We start from the raw sequence: 19,031 nt of genomic DNA, 5'->3' as shown, positions 1-19,031 counted from the left end.
GCTCCCGGCTGATCTCCCTTCTTGTCCCACAGCTGCGCATGGAAGCAAGGCAGGGGGATGCCCATGACAATTAATGAGGAGTGGTATGGGACATGCCTGGACACGTAGGGCATGTACCCAGTGACTACCGTGACGAGGAGTGATAACGGGGAGAGACCAGGGTCTTCTGAACGTCAGCAGGTAAATATTCTCCCCGGGACAAATCTGGCTCATCCAGTGGCCTTAAAGTGACAGAGCAGCTGTGTGCTACACACGTTGTCCTCCCTGAGATGAATGACGCACCCTCGGCTCTCCACACCAAACTCACGGGTGAAGCCATACTATTAAAGTCCAAGTTCCATGTGACAGACATGAAAGGTCCCCTCAGCAGACATGCAGCTCATCCCCTCCAATTCTGTAAGACGCTTATAATCAGCTAAGATCAATCTCTAACTAGCCCAACCAGAGACGGGGCCTGGGGACGGCCGCAGAGTCTCCCAGTGCGTGACTTCCCACCTCAACCCCTCCCCCCCCCACGCCTACCCAGGGCCCAGCCATCTCTCTGCTCACTGCTAGTTCCACCCAAGGGCGCGGGGAGTGAGGAGAGAAGGCAAGCTTCCCCTCTTCCTGAGAGAACCCAGGTGTGGAGGGGAGGAGGAATCTCTGTTTCTGATTCCGGCCAGGGGCCTGCTGGCCAGGTGAATTCTGCATGACTCTATACAGAGATTCCTACAAAGTTTCCTCTGCGGTCAGGCCCGCCTCTGCGGCCCCGTCACATCAGAAACAGACAACAGGAGGAGTTAGTTCAGCGAGTCAGTCCCTAGTGGGGTCTCACGGGGGGAAAGATAGTAATAAGTTACCTGGAGGGGACTCTGTGGTCACCAATGTCTTCTTCCAGGTCATCTGAGGAGCGAACGGTTGCAGGTGCTATAAATATTGAACTTTCTTTGTGTTCCACATGTTTCTTTTTCTCCTTTTTTTTACTGCTGACTGATTCTTCCGTTACCTTTTCTTCTAAAGGGTGTGCTGAGTTTTCCGAGACTGGGGTGTCCTGGGACTTAAGGACAAGACAACCAAACGCAAGTCAGCATTTCACGCTGAGGTGTCGAGGAAGCGACACCACGCTGTAGTGCTCTGCTCCACCCTGATCCCAAGGCCCAGCAAGGGCGTCCCTTCTGACCCTGCCTGTCCCGAGAACTCCTTCCGGCTCAGCCTGCCTCGGGAGGGAAGCCCTCCGAGCTCCTGTTCCCTGTGCAGAGTTCGAATGCTCCAGACCGGTGGAGGGAAAACGGCATGAGGTCTAGCGTCTGTTGTATCTACATAGTTTAAAATCCCGGCCGAGCCAGTTATCTGACCTTGAGTGACTGACTTTCTCTCTCTGGCCCTCAGTTTCCTCATCTGACAGATGGGTATAATAATTACCAACCTCCTCCCACAATACTACAGTGTTTTCTATAAAGGATGCCCCTCACGGTGAGCATCGTTCACTTAAATAGAGAAACGAATCCTGGAAGCCAGCTGGGCCAAAGGATGCAAAGGTTGCCCGGGTTTGGAGAGGTACACACGAGGCCAACATGTGGCCAGTGGGATGACACTTCACGGTGCCTTTGGCCGAAGGTGGACTGTAGTGCACCTCCAGTGTTTATTTGATAAGGAACATTCTTTGACCACTGTCCAAAGCGGACGCTCCGAAAGCCATCAGCAATGCTCCCCAGTGAAACCAAGAAGCGTGGGAATGCTGGAGCCAGCTCGCAAGAATTCCTCCGGGGGCTAGAAGAACCTGCTTAGCAGGTGTCTGGAATACGAGGGTTACCACGGCCCAACCTGCGCAGCCACAGAACAAAGCTCTGTGCAGAAATGAGAAAAGCTGCCAGCCATTTGAAACCCCAGCCCCTCCTCCACCATCCACGGGACTTGTTCTGAGAGGTGAAATGAGGAGATGCCGTTTTTCTTTGTTAAAGACTAGAACTTGCCATTTTCTGGTCTCTTTCGGAGATATATTTTTTTTTTCTTTTTTAAAGAAGGGCCAAGGATCCGAGAAATATTCCATCCTGTGCTGTCTCGTCTGCCAGGAGGTAAGACTCGCAGACCTCACCTGTCACCCCGGGCTGCACCCTTCCCTCCGCGAACCCGCAGGGATCAAGGCCAGGGCTGCACTCGGAGGCCAACCGCAAGGTGGGCTTGACCGCAGTGGGCATGGGCTCGGTGGACAGGTGGGAGCCGGAGGCAGCAGATCAGAGCCGAGACACACAGACTGCACTGTGTCGCTTTTGCACGGTATCGGGGACGCGAGCTTTCACCCCAGCTCCGTGTCAGAGCGTTCAGACCCAGGTCTCCTGACTGCATTCCCAGCCCGGGGCTCTGCAGCCCCGCCCACATCACCTGTCCATGTGCTGGGCACACGCGGCAGGTGCATAACCTACTTCTGGCAATGACCACAAGGAAAGCAGAAGAGAACGGGGTGCCCTGTCTGCTATTCCGTAGTCCATGTTCAGTCCCCCTGGAGAGGGACCAAGCCCCTAATTAGCCATTTCCAGTAACACAGAGGGGCCCAGAGGCAACTCGGGCATTCTCCCCACCACCACCCGCTCAGTCCCCGTCCTGTTGCCCTGGAAGAGTTTTTTGGCCCATAACAATCCAGAGAACGGCCCCAGTTGCTGTCAGGGTCCCCCAACCTGAGGACTCACTGAGGGACATTTCTAACCCCTGGGGCCCCTGGCAGGAAGGGCCTCCTCGGGCAGGGATGGCCTCAGACAAGCAGACAGCAGGTGGTGAGGGGGTCAGGGACCGGGACTGGGAGCCTCTACGAGGGGGCAGACGGGAAGACGGCAGGTTGGCCCTTGGCCCCTACGGAACCACACAGCCCTCTTCTCCACCCAAAGATGGACACAGAGTGCGCGTCCCCCTCCCTAGAGGGCCACTGGTCCTGCCACGCTCGCTCCTAAGCTCTTACTGCTGGGGACTTCTGCTCCCCGCAGCGGTCCCGGAAGTCAGGCACCGCTGCCCAGAACGGGCGGACCCACAGAAGCGAGCTCCCGCCATCTCAGCCCTCGGTGGCTTCTACGGCCCCTCGGAGCCCCTTCTCTCCTGCAGGCCTCCCAGGCCGCAGCCTTCTCCTTCTCTGAGCCTCTCCCTCAGCCCGACTCTCCGCTGCTGGGGGCCAGAGCATCACCATTGATGATGGTCAATGTCCCCAACCTCTGCCTCATCCCCCAAATCACCACGCGCCACACCATCGTTTCCTGCTTCGCGGGCCCTGCCAGCGCTCTCTACAACCCAGACCTTAACGCACAAGCGCTCACGCCCACCTGGGAGAGAAAATCACAGCCCACGAAACTGGGCTAAGCACTGGCGTGGAAAAGGCTGAAAATGTCGCTGGCTGGAGATGAGAGAGCCGCTGCTCTGCCTGGGGAGGAGCTGGGAAGGCTCCTGGGAGGAGGTGTCATTTGCATGAGGCCTCGAAGGCGGATAAGTGTTTGCCACGTGAAGGGTGGGAAGGGCATTGGGACCAGATGAAGCAAAGCGTGGAGGCAGAGGACAGATGAGGTAACTGGGCTCCAGGGCGGAGGCTGGTGTGGCTGGAGGGGAGGAAGAGAAGGGGGGCCAGTGGGGTGGGGGCCAGTGGGAGAGTCTCCAAGGTCACGCTAAGCATGTGGATTCCATTCCGAAGCTAGGAGCGGGAGAGTGATGAGATGAGATGTGCTTTAGGATTCACTGCCAGGTGGGGGAGCAGGCTGAACTGAGGCGGAGAACAGAATGACTGGGGAAAGCCCACAGGACGGTGTGAGGAGCCACTGCAGAGGCAGTCCAGGTGACCGGGAACAGGTGAGGGACGACACCCTCAGCGCGGCCGCGTCCTTCCCCAGCTCGGCTCCTACCCTCAGGCTGTGCCCACTCAGGACCCCCTCCCCAGCGCCACAGGCCCTCACACATGCAGCCTTTCCAGATCTGGATGTGGGGGTCTCCCCTGGTGAACTCCTGAATCCTTTTGCTGGACTCCCCCTCTTCTGTCTGATGCCGAGGTCCCTCCCCGCACAGCTACTGGGGACAGGTCTCCCTGCAGCAAACACTGAAGGCAGGGCCTCCCTTTTGCTTGGTTCTCCATGCACAGTGTCTGGCACAGCTGGACCAAGTAGGCCGGTGGACTCGCCTGGGGCCCTTCTCCCCTGAGACCGCCTCACTCTGGGTGCTCTGTCTGCCGTGCACCTGCAGAAGGCCCCTCACTCTGGGGGCTCTGTCTGCCGTGCACCTGCAGAAGGCCCCTCACTCTGGGGGCTCTGACTGCCGTGCACCTGCAGAAGGCCCCTCACTCTGGGGGCTCTGTCTGCCGTGCACCTGCAGAAGGCCCCTCACTCTGGGGGCTCTGTCTGCCGTGCACCTGCAGAAGGCCCCTCACTCTGGGGGCTCTGTCTGCCGTGCACCTGCAGAAGGCCCCTCCCCACGGTCCCCTCATGGCATCACACCAGGGACCCTGCATCCTCTCACTGTGCACTCGGGGGTCCCCCTTGAACTGCTGGGCCAGAAGAAATGAGAACCTCGAGTGGCAGCTAAGCGTGTGCCCAGCTCAGAAGTGCATGTCCCTCTTTGCCCTGTTTATACACCCCCTTCAAACCACCCGGGCCAGACAATAACAGTGTCAAACAGGCAAAAGGCCTTTGAAACTCAGGGCCGGCGTCAAACATGTGCGGCCCCCCTCTGGTTTTCCCTGGCCGCTGCCGGGGGCTACGATTCACTGAGGGTCCCGAAAGTGTAGCTGTGACTTCTATTTAAAATCATTACTTGGAAATGCTGAGGTCGCCGGTTCGAAACCCTGGGCTTGCCTGGTCAAGGCACATATGGGAGTTGATGCTTCCAGCTCCTCCCCCCCTTCTCTCTCTCTGTCTTTCCTCTCTCTCTCTCCCTCTCTCTCTCTCTGTCTCAGCCTCTCCTCTCTAAAAAATGAATAAATAAATAAAATAAATAAATTTAAAATCATTACTGTTTCTACTACACTGGACCTTCAGATGTGACCACACTTGATGCTCTTGGCAGCCCTGCGGGCAGGGCAGGGCCAGGGCTGGGCAGGCCAGCGAGGCACCCAGGGGGCAGAATTTAAGGAGCAAGCACCTCCTCAGATGGGAGCCTGGGATGCGTGCCAGGCCGCCTATTTTATGCCAGAAGCTGAGCTTCAGAGAGAGCAGAACTCCCCATGTGGGGCGATCAAGTACCTGGTGGCTCTCCACGGGGGCACTGTCCTCGGCCTCCCTCTGCTGCTGGTCCCCTTGGGTGGGCGGGGGAGTGGCTGGTCGGGCGCCCTCCGCACCCCTGTCCGGCTCGGCCTCCTGGGTGGTGGACTGGGGGAGGTCCTCGCCAGGATCGGCCTCCTGGATGGTGCACTGGGGGAGGTCCTCGCCCGGCACGGAGAAGCTGTAGCTGCTCTTAGAGGCCCCAGGCTCCTCAGGCTTGTCCTCCTCCGCCTCCTCCCTGGGCCCCATGCCATACAGATAGTCCTCTGGGTCTTCAAAGTCCATCTCTTCACTTTTAAAATCCTCCAGGCCTTCTGCAAAAGCCTCCAGAACCGCAGCCAGGGGGACCTCGTAGTGGGGGTAGTAGAACAGGTCGTGAGGGATGACAGAGACCTTGGAGAGGGGCGGGGAGGGTCTGAAGTCCAGGCGGTCCTCGCTGCGGCTGCCCAGGGTCTCCAGGCTGGCACGGCTGCTCGGAGGGTCGGAAGGCAGCTCTCTGCCGAGCTCCCGGGGGCCGTCGTCCCCTTCTTCCTCCCCATCCTGGCGCCGCGGGGACTTCCGCTTTGCCTTTTCATACACCTCTGGCTTTTTATCCACCAGTGCCTCCTCTGGGGCCGAAACACGGTCTTGCTCCTCCTGCCCAGGGTCCACGCGGGGGTCGTGCCGGCCGGGCTCCTCCTGCCCAGGGTCCACGCGGGGGCCGTGCCGGCCGGGCTCCTCCTGCCCAGGGTCCGCGCGGGGGCCGTACTGGCCAGGCTCCTCCTGCCCAGGGTCCACGCGGGGGTCGTGCCGGCCGGGCTCCTCCTGCCCAGGGTCTGCGCGGGGGCCGTGCCGGCCGGGCTCCTCCTGCCCAGGGTCCACGCGGGGGTCGTGCCGGCCAGGCTCCTCCTGCCCAGGGTCCACGTGGGGGCCGTGCCTGCCGGGCGGCCCTGGGGGCTCGTCGGAACCCTCCTGCCCGCACGCCGCCTGGCTTCTCCGTCCGCCCAGCTCCTCCTGGTATTCCTCCAGCCCCTCCTCCTCGGCAGGCTTGTTCTCAGGAGGCCCAGGCTCCTCGCCGAAAGCCTGGCTGGTCGAGGCAAAACTGAAAAGGTTGCTGTTAAATTTAGAGGCTTTTAGTGGTATGCCTTCAAAAAAGCCTTCTTCATCCATAGCTTCCACGGTCTGCAGCTGAACCTTGATCTCCAAGGACTCAGCCATAACAGTGTCCTCTCCAAAGGGGGACTGGGGATGGCCCTCCTCCCCCTGGCTGGCTGCCGGCTCCCAGGCCCCATTCCAGGAGGGAGAACTCTGACAACGACCGCTCACACTGTCCCCCAGGGGAACATCGCCTGGGGTCTCGTCAGAGGGCGCTGCCGAGGCCCTGGGGACGTCCTGCTCCGGCTTTGCCTCGGCAACCTCCGAGAGGTATCCATCCTGCTCCAACAGTTCCTTCGTCCCTCCCGGGCTCCCTTCAAAGCCGAAGTCTGGACTGTGGAAAGCGTCCTTACTGCAGGAAGCATCCTTGTAGGTGTCAGCCTCAAAGTGCACAGTTTTCTTGATGGGCAGAGACAGGGACCCTCGGTTGTCCTTTCTGGGTAAGACAGGAGACTCGGAAGATGGTTCGCTGATGCTGCTGGTCCTACCTGGGACCCCTTGGAGGCCCTGGTCCACGGGCTGGTGCACGGCCCCGTCGGAGGTATCGGACAGCGCGTGGCTGACAACGTCGCCCGCGGAGGACTCCTTCACACTCTTGGGCTTGTCACAGACAAAGACTTTGGAGGGTGGGGGGTGGCTGGTTTCATGGTTAACGGTGTAGGCGTGCTCCCCGTTCTCTGCCAGAAAGAAGACTGTGCTCTCCTGCTCGGAAGGCGTTTCTTTAATGCGGACGAAGGTGGACTCGATGGGGGCTTCTCTGTCCGAATCCACGAAGTCCTCCTGCAAAGGAGCACAGGGCGGCACGGAATCAGGAAGGCGTGCATGTGTGGAGTGTCTTCCCCGCTCACAGATCAAAAGCCAAAGCAGAAAGAGCCACCCCGGAACCAGTGCCAAGTGTTCTGAGTAAGTGGCGGACGGCGGCAGAAGACGACTATTTCTGCCAAAGCACCTTAAAAGCACTAACGTTGTTTCCAAGCTATGGATACAAGGAAACCTCAGTGAACTAAACTCTAGAGTGGGACGAGCTCTTCTAAGTGAGCAGACATCGTCAGCTACCTCATCCCTGTGGGCCACTGCCCTGCCCGGTCTGGGGACGGACCCACCGGAGATAAGGGAAGACCAGCCAGAGCTTTCTTCATGGATGGTGTGGGCTGGTATGAGAGATTGAACCTAAAAGGGCCCTGGAATGCAAAACCAAATGCCCTCATATGCTAATGCTCCCACCCAGGACCTGTGCTGAGGGAGAGCCAGCTGCGGGCAGGGCTGGAGGCAGAGGATGACTTTGGGGCCCAGCAGTGCTTGGCTCCCAATGCACGGGTGGAATCAGTGCATTGATCTCATCCTAAAATCATCTGAAACCAGAAAGCTGAAATTAAATAAAACTGCAACACAGCCCTGATCGACTCCTAACTAGTTCCTCATTGTAAATCCATGTTGGGGAAAGAGGAACATTCTTGGGGGGGGGGGGATGTTCATTTATACACCAGGTATGGCATAAAATAAAAAATTTCAGGCAGGGCAATGAGACCCATAATCAAGAGAAACAACAGTCATTAGAAGTTGACCCAAATATAGTTCTAATCAGAACTAGCAAATAAAAATTCTGAAATGACTATTTAAACTATGCTACAGCCCTGGCCGGTTGGCTCAGTGGTAGAGCGTCGGCCTGGCGTGCAAGGGGTCCCGGGTTCGATTCCCAGCCAGGGCACACAGGAGAAGCGCCCATCTGCTTCTCCACCCTTCCCCCTCTCCTTCCTCTCTGTTTCTCTCTTCCCCTCCCGCAGTCAAGGCTCCATTGGAGCAAAGATGGCCCGGGCGCTGGGGATGGCTCCTCGGCCTCTGCCCCAGGCACTGGAGTGGCTCTGGTCGCAAGAGAGCGATGCCCCGGAGGGGCAGAGCATCGCCCCCTGGTGGGCAGAGCGTCGCCCCTGGTGGGCGTGCCGGGTGGATCCCGGTCGAAAAATACAAAAAAATTAAAAAAAAAAAACTATGTTACAAGGAACACAAAGATAGTTCTTCGGGCTGAAGAGAAATGATCATTGATGGAAGCCATCTGAAAGAGGGAATGACAAGTACCCGAAATAGTAACTATATGGTCTATATCAGAGGTCCCCAAACTTTTTACACAGGGGGCCAGTTCACTGTCCCTCAGACCATTGGAGGGCCGGACTATAAAAAAAACTATGAACAAATCCCTATGCACACTGCACATATCTTATTTTAAAGTAAAAAAAACAAAACGGGAATACAATATTTAAAATAAAGAACAAGTAAATTTAAATCAACAAACTGACCAGTATTTAAATGGGAACTATGCTCCTCTCACTGACCACCAATGAAAGAGGTGCCCTTTCCAGAAGTGCGGCAGGGGCCGGATAAATGGCCTCAGGGGGCCGCATGTGGCCCGCGGGCCTTAGTTTGGGGACCTCTGGTCTATATAAAAGACAAAGAAGTTTTCTTAAAAAGCCTCTGGACTGGGCCTGGCCAGTTGGCTCAGTGGTAGAATGTCAGCCTGGCATGTGGAAGTCCCGGGTTCAATTCCCAGCCAGGGCACACAGGAGAAGCACCCATCTGCTTCTCCACCCCTCCCCCTCTCCTTCCTCTCTCTCCCTCTCTTCCCCTCCCGCAGCCAGGGCTCCATTGGAGCAAAGCTGGTGCTGAGGATGGCTCCATGGCCTCCACCTCAGGCGCTAGAATGGCTCCTGTTGCAGAGGAGCAATGCCCCAAATGAACTGAGCATCACCCCCTGGTGGGCATGCCAGGTGGTTCCCATCGGGCGTATGCGGGGAGTCTGTCTGCCGCCCCCCACTTCTCACTTTGGAAAAATACAAAAAAAAAATGCCTCCAGACTGTTTAAAGCAAAAATCTAACAAAGTATTGGGACTAAAACATACGTTGACGTGAAGTAAGTGGCAATAATAGCACAGAGGAATGGAGGGAAAGTGAGCAGAATTACGTTTTTGCATATATAAAAATATATAAAACGTGCATTTTACTTGAAGTGCTATAAGAAGAATTCAAGGTAGACTGAGGTATGCCCAAAATGAGTATTATAATCCCAAGAACTATTAGAAAGATAAAACAAGGAGATGGGGCTAAAAAGCCAACAGAAGAGCTAAAATGAAAACCCAAAAAATTATTCAATAAGCCAAAAAAAAAAAAAAAGTTAGGGAAGAAGGAGAAAGGAGCAGAGCACAGACAGGACTAAGGGAAAACAATAATCAAGACAGCAAATTAAAGCTCTGGAAATGGACAAAAGAACACACTAATTCAACGACGTACGGATGCTTGTCAGAGGGATAAAAAACAAGACCTGACTATATACTGCTTATGAGAGATGTGTTTAAATATTTGCACACATACTGAAAGGGAAAAGATGGAAAAAGATAGGTCATGCAAGCAGCATAAGAAAGCTGGTACAGCTATATTCTTATCAGACAAAGCACAGTGCAAGACAAAAAAAAAAAAAAGAGAGAGAGAGAAATTGCGTAAAAATAAAACAGCCAAGTCATCAGGAAGTACAACAATCCTAAATGTGCATACATTTATAGCACAGCTTCAACATACATAAAGCAAAAACTGACAGAGCTAAGAGGAAAACTAAAGCCACGATCATTAGCTGGAGATTTTAAATATATATTTCTCTCTCACACTAATTGATAGGAAAAGCAGAAAAAAAAAATATCAGGATGCCTATGGGATATGAGAACAGTATATTAACCAACTCAACCTAATTGAAATTTAAAGAATGTCAATTCTTTCAGTTCATAAGACAAATTCTTTGCAAGGTAACATGGTACATTTAACCATAATAAACTGCATGTTCGGCCATCAAGCTATATGCACAGTGTCTGGCACATGGATGGCCAGGATTCAAGAATGTTTATTGAAATGAACTGAACTCAGCTCAATTGTTGAGCAACAGGTTAATGAGTGCCTAGGTTAGCTGGGACTCGCCATCTGTAGTGATACACATCGGGGAGGTGTATGGACTGTTCTGCCATGACACACGGTGTCCTGCGACTCAGGATGACTTTCTCGGGTCTCACACCTTGCTCACCCTCTCATTCCCCTGACCCAGTCTGCAGGCCGGGGGAGATCCAAGCGTCAGATATGCTGAATCCTGGCTGTGACTTCTACAAATACCACAAGAGTTTGAGTTGATTTCAAACTCTTCCTACATCTTAAGGGCTCAGGGCTAATAAAAACCCTGATGCCTATTATCTCAGAATTTAGTAATGAACTAGAAAAATTACAAATTGTTATCATGTCACATATTATATAGTATAATGTCTACAGCTACACAAATTAATATATTATACTATATAGTATATTATCACACAAATAACAACAACCACTGCCATTTGCTGAGCACCAACCGTTGTGCCGAGCACAGGACTGGGTACTTGACACACCTGTTTATTCTTCATATAACTCAGTAATGTGGGTAATATTTTCCTTTTACAGATGACATCTCAGACACGTGTATCAGAGAGGTGAAGTAAGCACCTCGCAGCCACACAGTTTCAAGTGGCAGACTGACATTCTGGCCCATGGAATTCCTGCTGCTGACTTACCCTGGGAAGGGATCTGTGGGGCAGGGACAGATGGGAAACACACACACACACACACACACACACACACACACACACAGGAACTGGAATGAAAGCCACAGCACGGAGGGACCCAGTCTGGCTACTCTGAGCTGTACTAAATGGGGGCTCAGTTTCAGCCACATGTCGTGAGGGATCGAAGAGCCTGAACTTCGGAAGCGCAGAGACCTGGGCTCCCAGAGTTCCATAGCTGGTGGCTGGGTGACCCTGGAGAGGGCTTTAAGCCTCTCAGTGCCCGTGTTCTCATCTCTAAGATGAGGATAACGACACCAAACCGTGTCGGACTGCAGGAATGGCGGTCAGCTACCTGACCAGCCTCCAGCTGGAAGAGCGACCCTGTTCCCTCTGCGAGCATTAGTTCTTCGTGCTTATTTTTTCTGTCTATGACTTACGACTAATTGAAATTGCAATGTGTTTGATGATTGGTTAACGGTTTTCTCTATTAGAACAAAGCCACCCAAGGTCAGGGGCCTCATCCATCTAGTTTATTGTGGAGAGTCCTCTGCCAAGAGTAGGTGTTCAGTAAATTACCAATCAATTCGACAAAGGGCTGTTGTTACTGTTGTAATTGTCATTATTGTGATTATCATCTCTGGGTTGTACATGGATTGGGTGGAGGTTCAACAACCTCTAAAAGGTCTCATGCGACTCCACCCCAAAATAAAAATCTATCACCAAGTACAATCTGAGGTTCTAAAAATAAAACGGTGTGTTTTGAACACTGTCTTATAGTTCTGCACATTCTGATAAAATCTGATAAAATGTTCCATCTGATATCTAAAAGGTCAAGTCAGTGATCCATCATACATGCGAGCATCTTTTATAATCTTAATAAAGTTTGGTCTGAGAGCCCTGGCCCGTTGGCTCAGCTGTAGAGCGTCGGCCCAAGTGTGGAAGTCCCGGGTTCAATTCTTGGTCAGGGTACACAGGAGAAGCAACCATCTGCTTCTCCATTCCTCCCCCTTCTCTCTCTCTCTCTCTTTCTTCCCCTCCTTCCCTCCTGCAGCCATGGCTCAAAGCGTTCAAGCAATTTGGCCCCAGGTGCTGAAGATGTCTCCACAGCCTTGGCTCAGGCACTGAAATAGTTTTGTTGCCAAGCAACCGAGCAGTGGCTCTAGATGGGCAGAGCATCACCTTGTAGTTGGCTTTCCAGTTGGGTCCCAGTTGGGGCACATGCAGGAGTCTGTCTCTTTGCCTCCCATTTCTCATTTAATTTAAAAAATAAAAAAAAAGTTTGGTCTGGGAAGAGCTGACTAACTTCCCATCTTGCTTTTAAATGTAACACACGTTACGTATAGTTTTGAAATTAAAGTGTGGCAGGCAAGGCAACGCTCAAGGGGCTTGAGATCCACTTTTGATCATCACTGCTCCTCAAACAACATGCCCAGGCCCCAGCTTCGCCTGAGCGCCAGCTGACAGAAAGGTCCATTGCAGAATTAAAGGTAAGGAAAACCAACATACGGCTTCCAGCTCTGGGAAATGCTCTAGAAACTGTGCCACGTAAGTCACGATGGATTGCTCATCCGGCGCGTCAACCATGATGTCTGTTAAGAGAGACGAGGCGTTAGAAGGATACACGAACACGCGATCTTTTTAAAGGGGCTCACTGGATGCTCGGTGGGGAAGGGTCCCACCGCCCACTGAGGTTTTCTTCTCTTCCTTTTATATTTCAGGAATTCAGAGAGGGTGACCCATCTCACCAAAGGCTGACCAACAAAGGGACTGGGACGTAGAATCCAGGACTCCTTGGTCCTAAGGTCACCCGATATTCCATCTCAGTCCCTCCACTGTGAGCAGCTAGCTTACTGCTGGCTTCATCAGAGGGTCTGGTGACCGAGGACCCTTCCTCACTGCTGGAAGCAGCCCCATACTAGTCTGACCTATATGGAAACCCATCTGACAGAGGTAGCTAAGTGCCTTGAAAAGGTGTGTCCTTTCCAACTATGTCATTATGCTGGTGGGACCCGGTCCAGAAGGGAAAGACCTGACTGAGTAGCACTCTGAGCTCCACTCAGGACGATGTTCTCCGTGGTGCTGTGCATACATGTGGCCCCTCAGATACAACCCCAAGGTCCACAGTGGTAGAAGAGCCCCGTAAATGTTGGTAGGCCCACGAGATAGACCATTATGCAGCCAATAAAAATATATGTATAGGCCCTGGCTGGTTGGCTCAGTGGTAGAGTGTCGGCCTGGCGTGCGGGAGTCCTGGGTTCGATTCCCGGCCAGGGCACACAGGGGAAGTGCCCATCTGCTTCTCCACCCCATCCCCTCTCCTTCTTCTCTGTCTCTCTCTTCCCCTCAAGCAGCCAAGGCTCCATTGCAGTAAAGTTGGCCCGGGCGCTGAGGATGGCTCTATGGCCTCTGTCTCAGGCGCTAGAATGGCTCTGGATGCAACAAAGCAATGCCCCAAGATGGGCAGAGCATCTCCCCCTGGTGGGCATGCCGGGTGGATCCCAGTTGGGCGCATGCGGGAGTCTGACTGCCTCCCCGTTTCCAACTTCAGAAAAATACAAAAAAAAAAATTATATATATATATATATGTATAATAAAGACATTATAGCTATGAACAAAAATACTGATGTCAAAATTAAAATGTATGTAAAAAAGAGAGAGGTTAAAACACGCACCAAAGGCTTCCAATTATGTTAAAGAAATTGTAATTAAATGCATAGAAAAAATATTGGAAAAAATTATCTCAGTGGTAGGAATACAGGAGATAAAAGAATGTTTTGTTTGGGGTTTTCATGTATTTTCTCAACTGTCTCCCCGGACAGCAGGTGTTGCACAGGTAATAAGAGTCATGAAGAAGGACAAGAGAGAGGAAGCACCACTGCTACCTTCTGGTTCGAGCAGCCTGGGAATGTGCAGGGCGTCGTGTGCGACGCTGAACGCCTTCTCCAGATTTTCCCGCATGGAGTCCTCCAGGGCCTGCTTCATGTCCACCAGGCTGGGGTCGATGGCCTTGATCACAGCCAGGAAAGCCAGCCCACTTCTCCAGCTGCCCGCAAAGTCCTGCACCGCCACGCCATACCTGAGGGAAAACAGGAGGGTGGCCCCGTGCAGCTTAGTAAAGAGAATCAATGATCGGGGGCAGGGCGGGTCAGCACACTGCAGCCTCACGGGTCTCCGAGGGGCCAGATGCCGCTGACCTCACGAGGCCAGGACGCCCTGGGCCCGGAGCCCCAGGAGAGCTGCACTGTTCCACCCTATCTTCATCTCTGGACAGACAGAAGAGGAAGGTGTGTGTCGTACGAGGAGGCCACACAGGACCTTGTGTTGCCCTATAGCCAGATAGACAGAGAAGGAATTTTATACACTGCTCATCTTATCAGTGATATATTCAAAGCAGCAAACAGGACATGCTGTGCACTAATAAGATGGAGCCAGAGAGTCCCACGTGCACACCTGGCTGCCCCTGTACTTCTGTGCCTTGGGCAAGCCCCGTGCCCCGCTAGGCCTCAGGCCCCTCAGTGATGAAACAGGGATCACCTTGCTGTGACCTCCCAGAGGCTGCTCTGGCGAGGCATTGGCTTGAACCCACAAGAACGGCAGGAAGGCAACTGAATGTGCCATGGAGGCGGCCCATGGAAGCCGCTCACCAAGGGGCAGGTCACATCATATGTGAGGGGACAGAGACTTCTAATCCTGCCAGGCCCGGATTTCCTTCAGAAACCATCCCCGGAGACCTGACCGTCTCTCCACTGTGACCACTGAATTCTCTTAAAAATAAACAAAACAAAACAAAAAGCAAACAAACAAAACAGAAACATATTCTTTTTTTCTTCCTATTTAAAAATCACTCATAAGAAGCTGCAAAAGCAGAGAACCTCACATATTTCCGGCACGTGTTACTGAAGCCAGCACGTTGACATTGGGGCAGGCTATGAATTAAGCCCCAGACCTTATTTGGTCTCATCAGTTCCTTTAATAAGGGGCGGTGTGTGCACCACGACACTTTATGGCAGGTACAGAGTCCTGGGGGAACAGAACTGGTGCATCACCCCAAAGACACCTCCTCTTCCTCAGTCGCCCTGACTCTCACTTGGTTGATTTTTTAAACAACATGCAATGACTGTTCAAGTTAATCAACTCTACATGCTCCGCCTCTCAATCAAAACTTCAAAGCTCCACCCCTGCCATCTCTTTTCTTCTTTTATCCCTACACACTGGGGAGAAGAGATCAGATGTTTGGGAAGCGCTTTCTATGTGCTGGGGGCTTCTGTACCAGGCACTTCTGTGGGGTCTACATCATTTCACCCTAACTTTCCTGTAAGGTGGCCAGCGGTGAGTCACCATCGTGCAGATGTGGCGGGGGGTGATTCACCAGATCTCACCCAGTGTACAGGGCAGAGGTGAGGTGGTCCTGAGTTGGTGTGGCTTTTGCTATATGTGGCCCTGCTTTCTACCCATCCTAGCCCACAGGCCAGAGGCTCCAAGGGCTGTTGGCCGCTGCCAGTACAAAGTCTGATACCAGACTGCCAAACTGACACCCTTGCCTACTGCACAGGGTCAAACAGGAGGCCAGGAACTTGGCTCCAGTTCATCGTCTAAGTTTTGGAAAGGCCAAACCTAACTCATCATGATACCTAACAGCCTCTATGGCTATTATTAGTTTTTAAGTAGGTACAGACTAAAAGATACCCTGGCGCTTAATAATATATAAATATGTACACGTGAGTAGGAGCCAAGAGACAGGCTCCCTGGGGGACTGAACATAGTGGAGGCCCTGCGATTAGTATTCACATCCTCTCATCAGCTTTCTTCAAACTGAAAATTCTGTGAATCCAGTTTTCTGGCACAGAATCTGAAAAACACGCAGCACTCCCTGTTCTGATAGTCTCCACTGAACGGCAGGCACACAACTGGTATATAACTTAATAAACATTAATGCCCCTCCCTGCCGCCCACTCTGGGGAGGGTCTCCCCGCCTCTGCCTGGCAGCAGCACGCAGTGGGCAGGGCGCTGCGGCTTACTTCCTGGTTTTCCGCTGCACCCACGCCAGCAGGGTCCGGATGGCCTTCCTCTGGTCTTTCACTGATATCGCGGCACTCCTCTCTGCGGTGGGCGTGGGTGGGAAGGAGGAGTCTGAGTCTGTGCCGCCGGAGCTGGGTGACAGGCAGGAAGACGGAGAGTTTCTGCTGAGGTTGCCCGTGAGCTCCTTAATCTGCAAGGAAGAAGTCATTTCAGACGCGGAGACAGACCCAGGGCAAACCCTCCTCTGACCACAGGGGCCACGTGGACCCTGGCTGGGGGGACCAGCTCATGCAGAATCAGCTCACCAGATAGAGAGAAACCCCCTCCCAATGGCCGTGTGTCAGGGGACAGGACAGTACCCAGGAGGGCCTGTTCCATGTGGCTTGTATGTAGTGTGTGCAATGACACTTCACAGGGAAGGTCACCTCTTCCCGGAGTCCCTCTAGCTCTGGCTAGACTCCGCACACAAGGTCTTCCTGACTGACCCCGCCTACCCCTTCCCTCTGGCGGACTCCTAGAATGCATCCATCCCATGGTTTCAAGCCCCACTGCCTCTGCTCATCCTGGTCCTGCTGCCTGGCTGGCCCTTTCCTCCATCACTGAGTTCCCGGCTCCTCTAGAGGTGGCTTCTATCATGGGGCAGAAGGCCGGGCCCTGCCCCAGACCTCCAGAAGCACAGTCCACATTCCAGCACCACCCCCAGGCTGTTCGTACGCAGTTGAGTCTGAGAGGCCCTGGTCCAGCACCCTCCACACCCAGCTCTGACGTCACTCCCCGTAGGAAGTGTGCCTCACTCCCCTGCTCCTCTGAGTAACTGCCCCTGCCCAGGTCTGCTCCCACCTCCATCCTGGCCTGCACCACAGAGCCCTGCGATATGGGACTGCGTTATCTGTGATCCCAGAAAGTCATGGCCGCAGGACATTGTGTGTCCAGAACCCGGCACAGAGAACCTCAACAGACATCTGCCAAACGAATGGAGGAAGACCTCGGGTGAACTTACGGCCCTGACTTTCTTACACATTTTCAGGATGCTTCCCGCATCTATCAGGGAGTGTGAGACGACCCCCAGTGACTGAGGCTGTCTAGAACACTGCAGCTGACCTCGGGCTCTGCCACACTCGTCCCTTCACACGCTCACATTGTTATAACCAGAGCCCCTTTTTCCCAGATGTGGAAACTGGCTCAGAGAGACAGCCTTTGGTTTCTGAAGTTCAAGGCTCACCTAGAACTAGATCTGCTGTCTCCAAACCTTGTTTTGTGCTCACCCTGTCCCTGAAACACAGCACTGAGCCAGAAACCCCAGCAAATGACCTCCACGCAGATCACTTTCACCCTTGGGAGGGCAATTACATAATGCGCCACAGTGTTCTATTTCGAAGAGCGGGGTCTGAGCAGAGGAAGCGTCAGCTCACTCCCTTCTACGCGGGGAGATGAACTCGATCAAGCACGACTTTAAATGCTGCCTTCAAACCCCAGCCACAGTCCCTGTCCCTTCTCTACAAGACCCGTGTTTCCAAACAGAGGCTGACGTCGCTGAGGCCGGAGAAAAACAGTCTCCCTGTCACACACGCCTCTTCCCAGAGCTGTCTTTCGGACAGCCTCTTTCGTTATCTCTGATGAGCACCGGTCGTTTTCGGCAAGTAACTCTACCAAGTTCAGTTTTTGGAAGTACTTCCCCAGTGATACTTTCTTGTGATACTTTAGAATAAAAACTATTTTTCGAAGTAAATATTTAATTCCTTAATTCCCAAGAGGATGGATATACTCTCCTGTAGAACAGAGCCCCCACCCCCACCCCCACCACGTTTAAAATCACAAGGACTCAAGTCTCTAAAATCACAGGATTCTGGCGTCCTCCCGTTGTTTTTTGGGAAACAGAAAAGTCAAAATTTGTCAGAAACTGAATCTCCCTGTCACTCTTGATCTGGCCTCGCTCCGCTCCGTTGGCCCTAAGCAGACAGACACAAGGAGACTGCTCCTTCCATGTGTCACAGGAAGGAAATGATTTTACCTGGAAGAAGAGAATTATGTTCCATATCAGCCCGAGAACCAGAGAGGGGTTGCCATCTGCTATTTCCGCCGCGTCGATGCTAACCAGTTTTACCTGCAGAGAAGCAAGTTAGGAGCTTAACCAGAGTGGCCATGGATGTCGAGAACAGCTTATTTTCCGATGCCCTCATAGACCTGTTTCTCCTTCTCACCTGTGCTGTCCAGTGTTGCCCAAGGCCACCTCTCAGGGACCCCAGCGTGCAAAAGTGTACCTAAGTGTGTGTAATAATCACCCACACAGGACTCCCCATGCACAGACAATACTCTAAGCTCCTTACAACTATTAACTCAGTTTGCCATCACAACAACCCCACCATGTTGGCACGTCTATCGTCCCTGTATTTCAGGTGAGGAAATTCCAGCGAGGTCAAATGTAACATGCCCAGAGTCGTCCACTTAATAAGGTCTAAGTCATCTTTCCCAGGGACAGATGCTAAGTGCCCGCGAGGTCTGTTTGCCTGCTCCACTACCACCCCCAAACCTACAGATTTAACGTGCACAGATTGGAAAAGCATAGAGCGCTGACATCAGCAACCATGGACCACAATGGCAACAGTAATTATCCAGTGCTGGTTAGAAACGGCGTGGTGGTGGGATAAGGCTGACCTGAGAGTTTCTGCATCCTTACAAAATATCCTGCTGATTGGTTACATCATGTCTATTCGAGAAATCCTTAAGACATTATCTACTTTTTAAACGAGGTTCTGACCACAGGGTGATCCTCATAGCAAATCCCGGGTCTCCTGGGAACACCTTAGACACGCAAATTCTGCCCCAGACCTACCGAATTGGCTGCCCTGGGAGTCTGCTGCCCACTCAGGTGTGAGTCAGGGCCACTCCCCTTAATCACTTCATTCTGAAAACAAAGCCCGAGGACCCAGATCAGGGGACCTGCAAACTGCTACAAAGGGTCAGGGAGTCATAGTGAAGACTTTGCAGGTGGCCCCTGTCTCTCCCATTTCCTGCTTTGTTCTTCACAACCCCCTTTAAATGTAAAAATACCCATTCTTCAGCGGGAAGAGAGGAGAAAGAAAGTCAAGGTGAACTTTCCAAAACC

At 53.0% G+C, this 19,031-nt stretch overlaps 1 protein-coding gene across 3 annotated transcripts in view; it reads right to left on the bottom strand.

Annotated features, from left to right (window-relative positions):
- Window positions 1–19,031, bottom strand: part of CLMN (calmin) — a 111,269-nt gene that overhangs the window by 14,202 nt on the left and 78,036 nt on the right. For all 3 annotated transcript variants that reach the window (XM_066277273.1, XM_066277274.1, XM_066277275.1), the window contains exons 5-10: window positions 17,937–18,029; window positions 15,925–16,115; window positions 13,789–13,982; window positions 12,413–12,495; window positions 5,187–7,118; window positions 840–1,036 (exon numbers count right to left, since the gene is read on the bottom strand). In XM_066277273.1, coding sequence (XP_066133370.1) covers window positions 840–1,036; window positions 5,187–7,118; window positions 12,413–12,495; window positions 13,789–13,982; window positions 15,925–16,115; window positions 17,937–18,029 — 2,690 coding nt within the window. The remainder of the gene's footprint in view (window positions 1–839; window positions 1,037–5,186; window positions 7,119–12,412; window positions 12,496–13,788; window positions 13,983–15,924; window positions 16,116–17,936; window positions 18,030–19,031) is intronic.

This window comes from Saccopteryx bilineata, chromosome 4 (genome assembly GCF_036850765.1).
Source record: "Saccopteryx bilineata isolate mSacBil1 chromosome 4, mSacBil1_pri_phased_curated, whole genome shotgun sequence".
NCBI classification, from domain to species: Eukaryota; Metazoa; Chordata; class Mammalia; order Chiroptera; family Emballonuridae; genus Saccopteryx; species Saccopteryx bilineata.
This window is presented reverse-complemented; position numbering and strand designations above follow the sequence as displayed.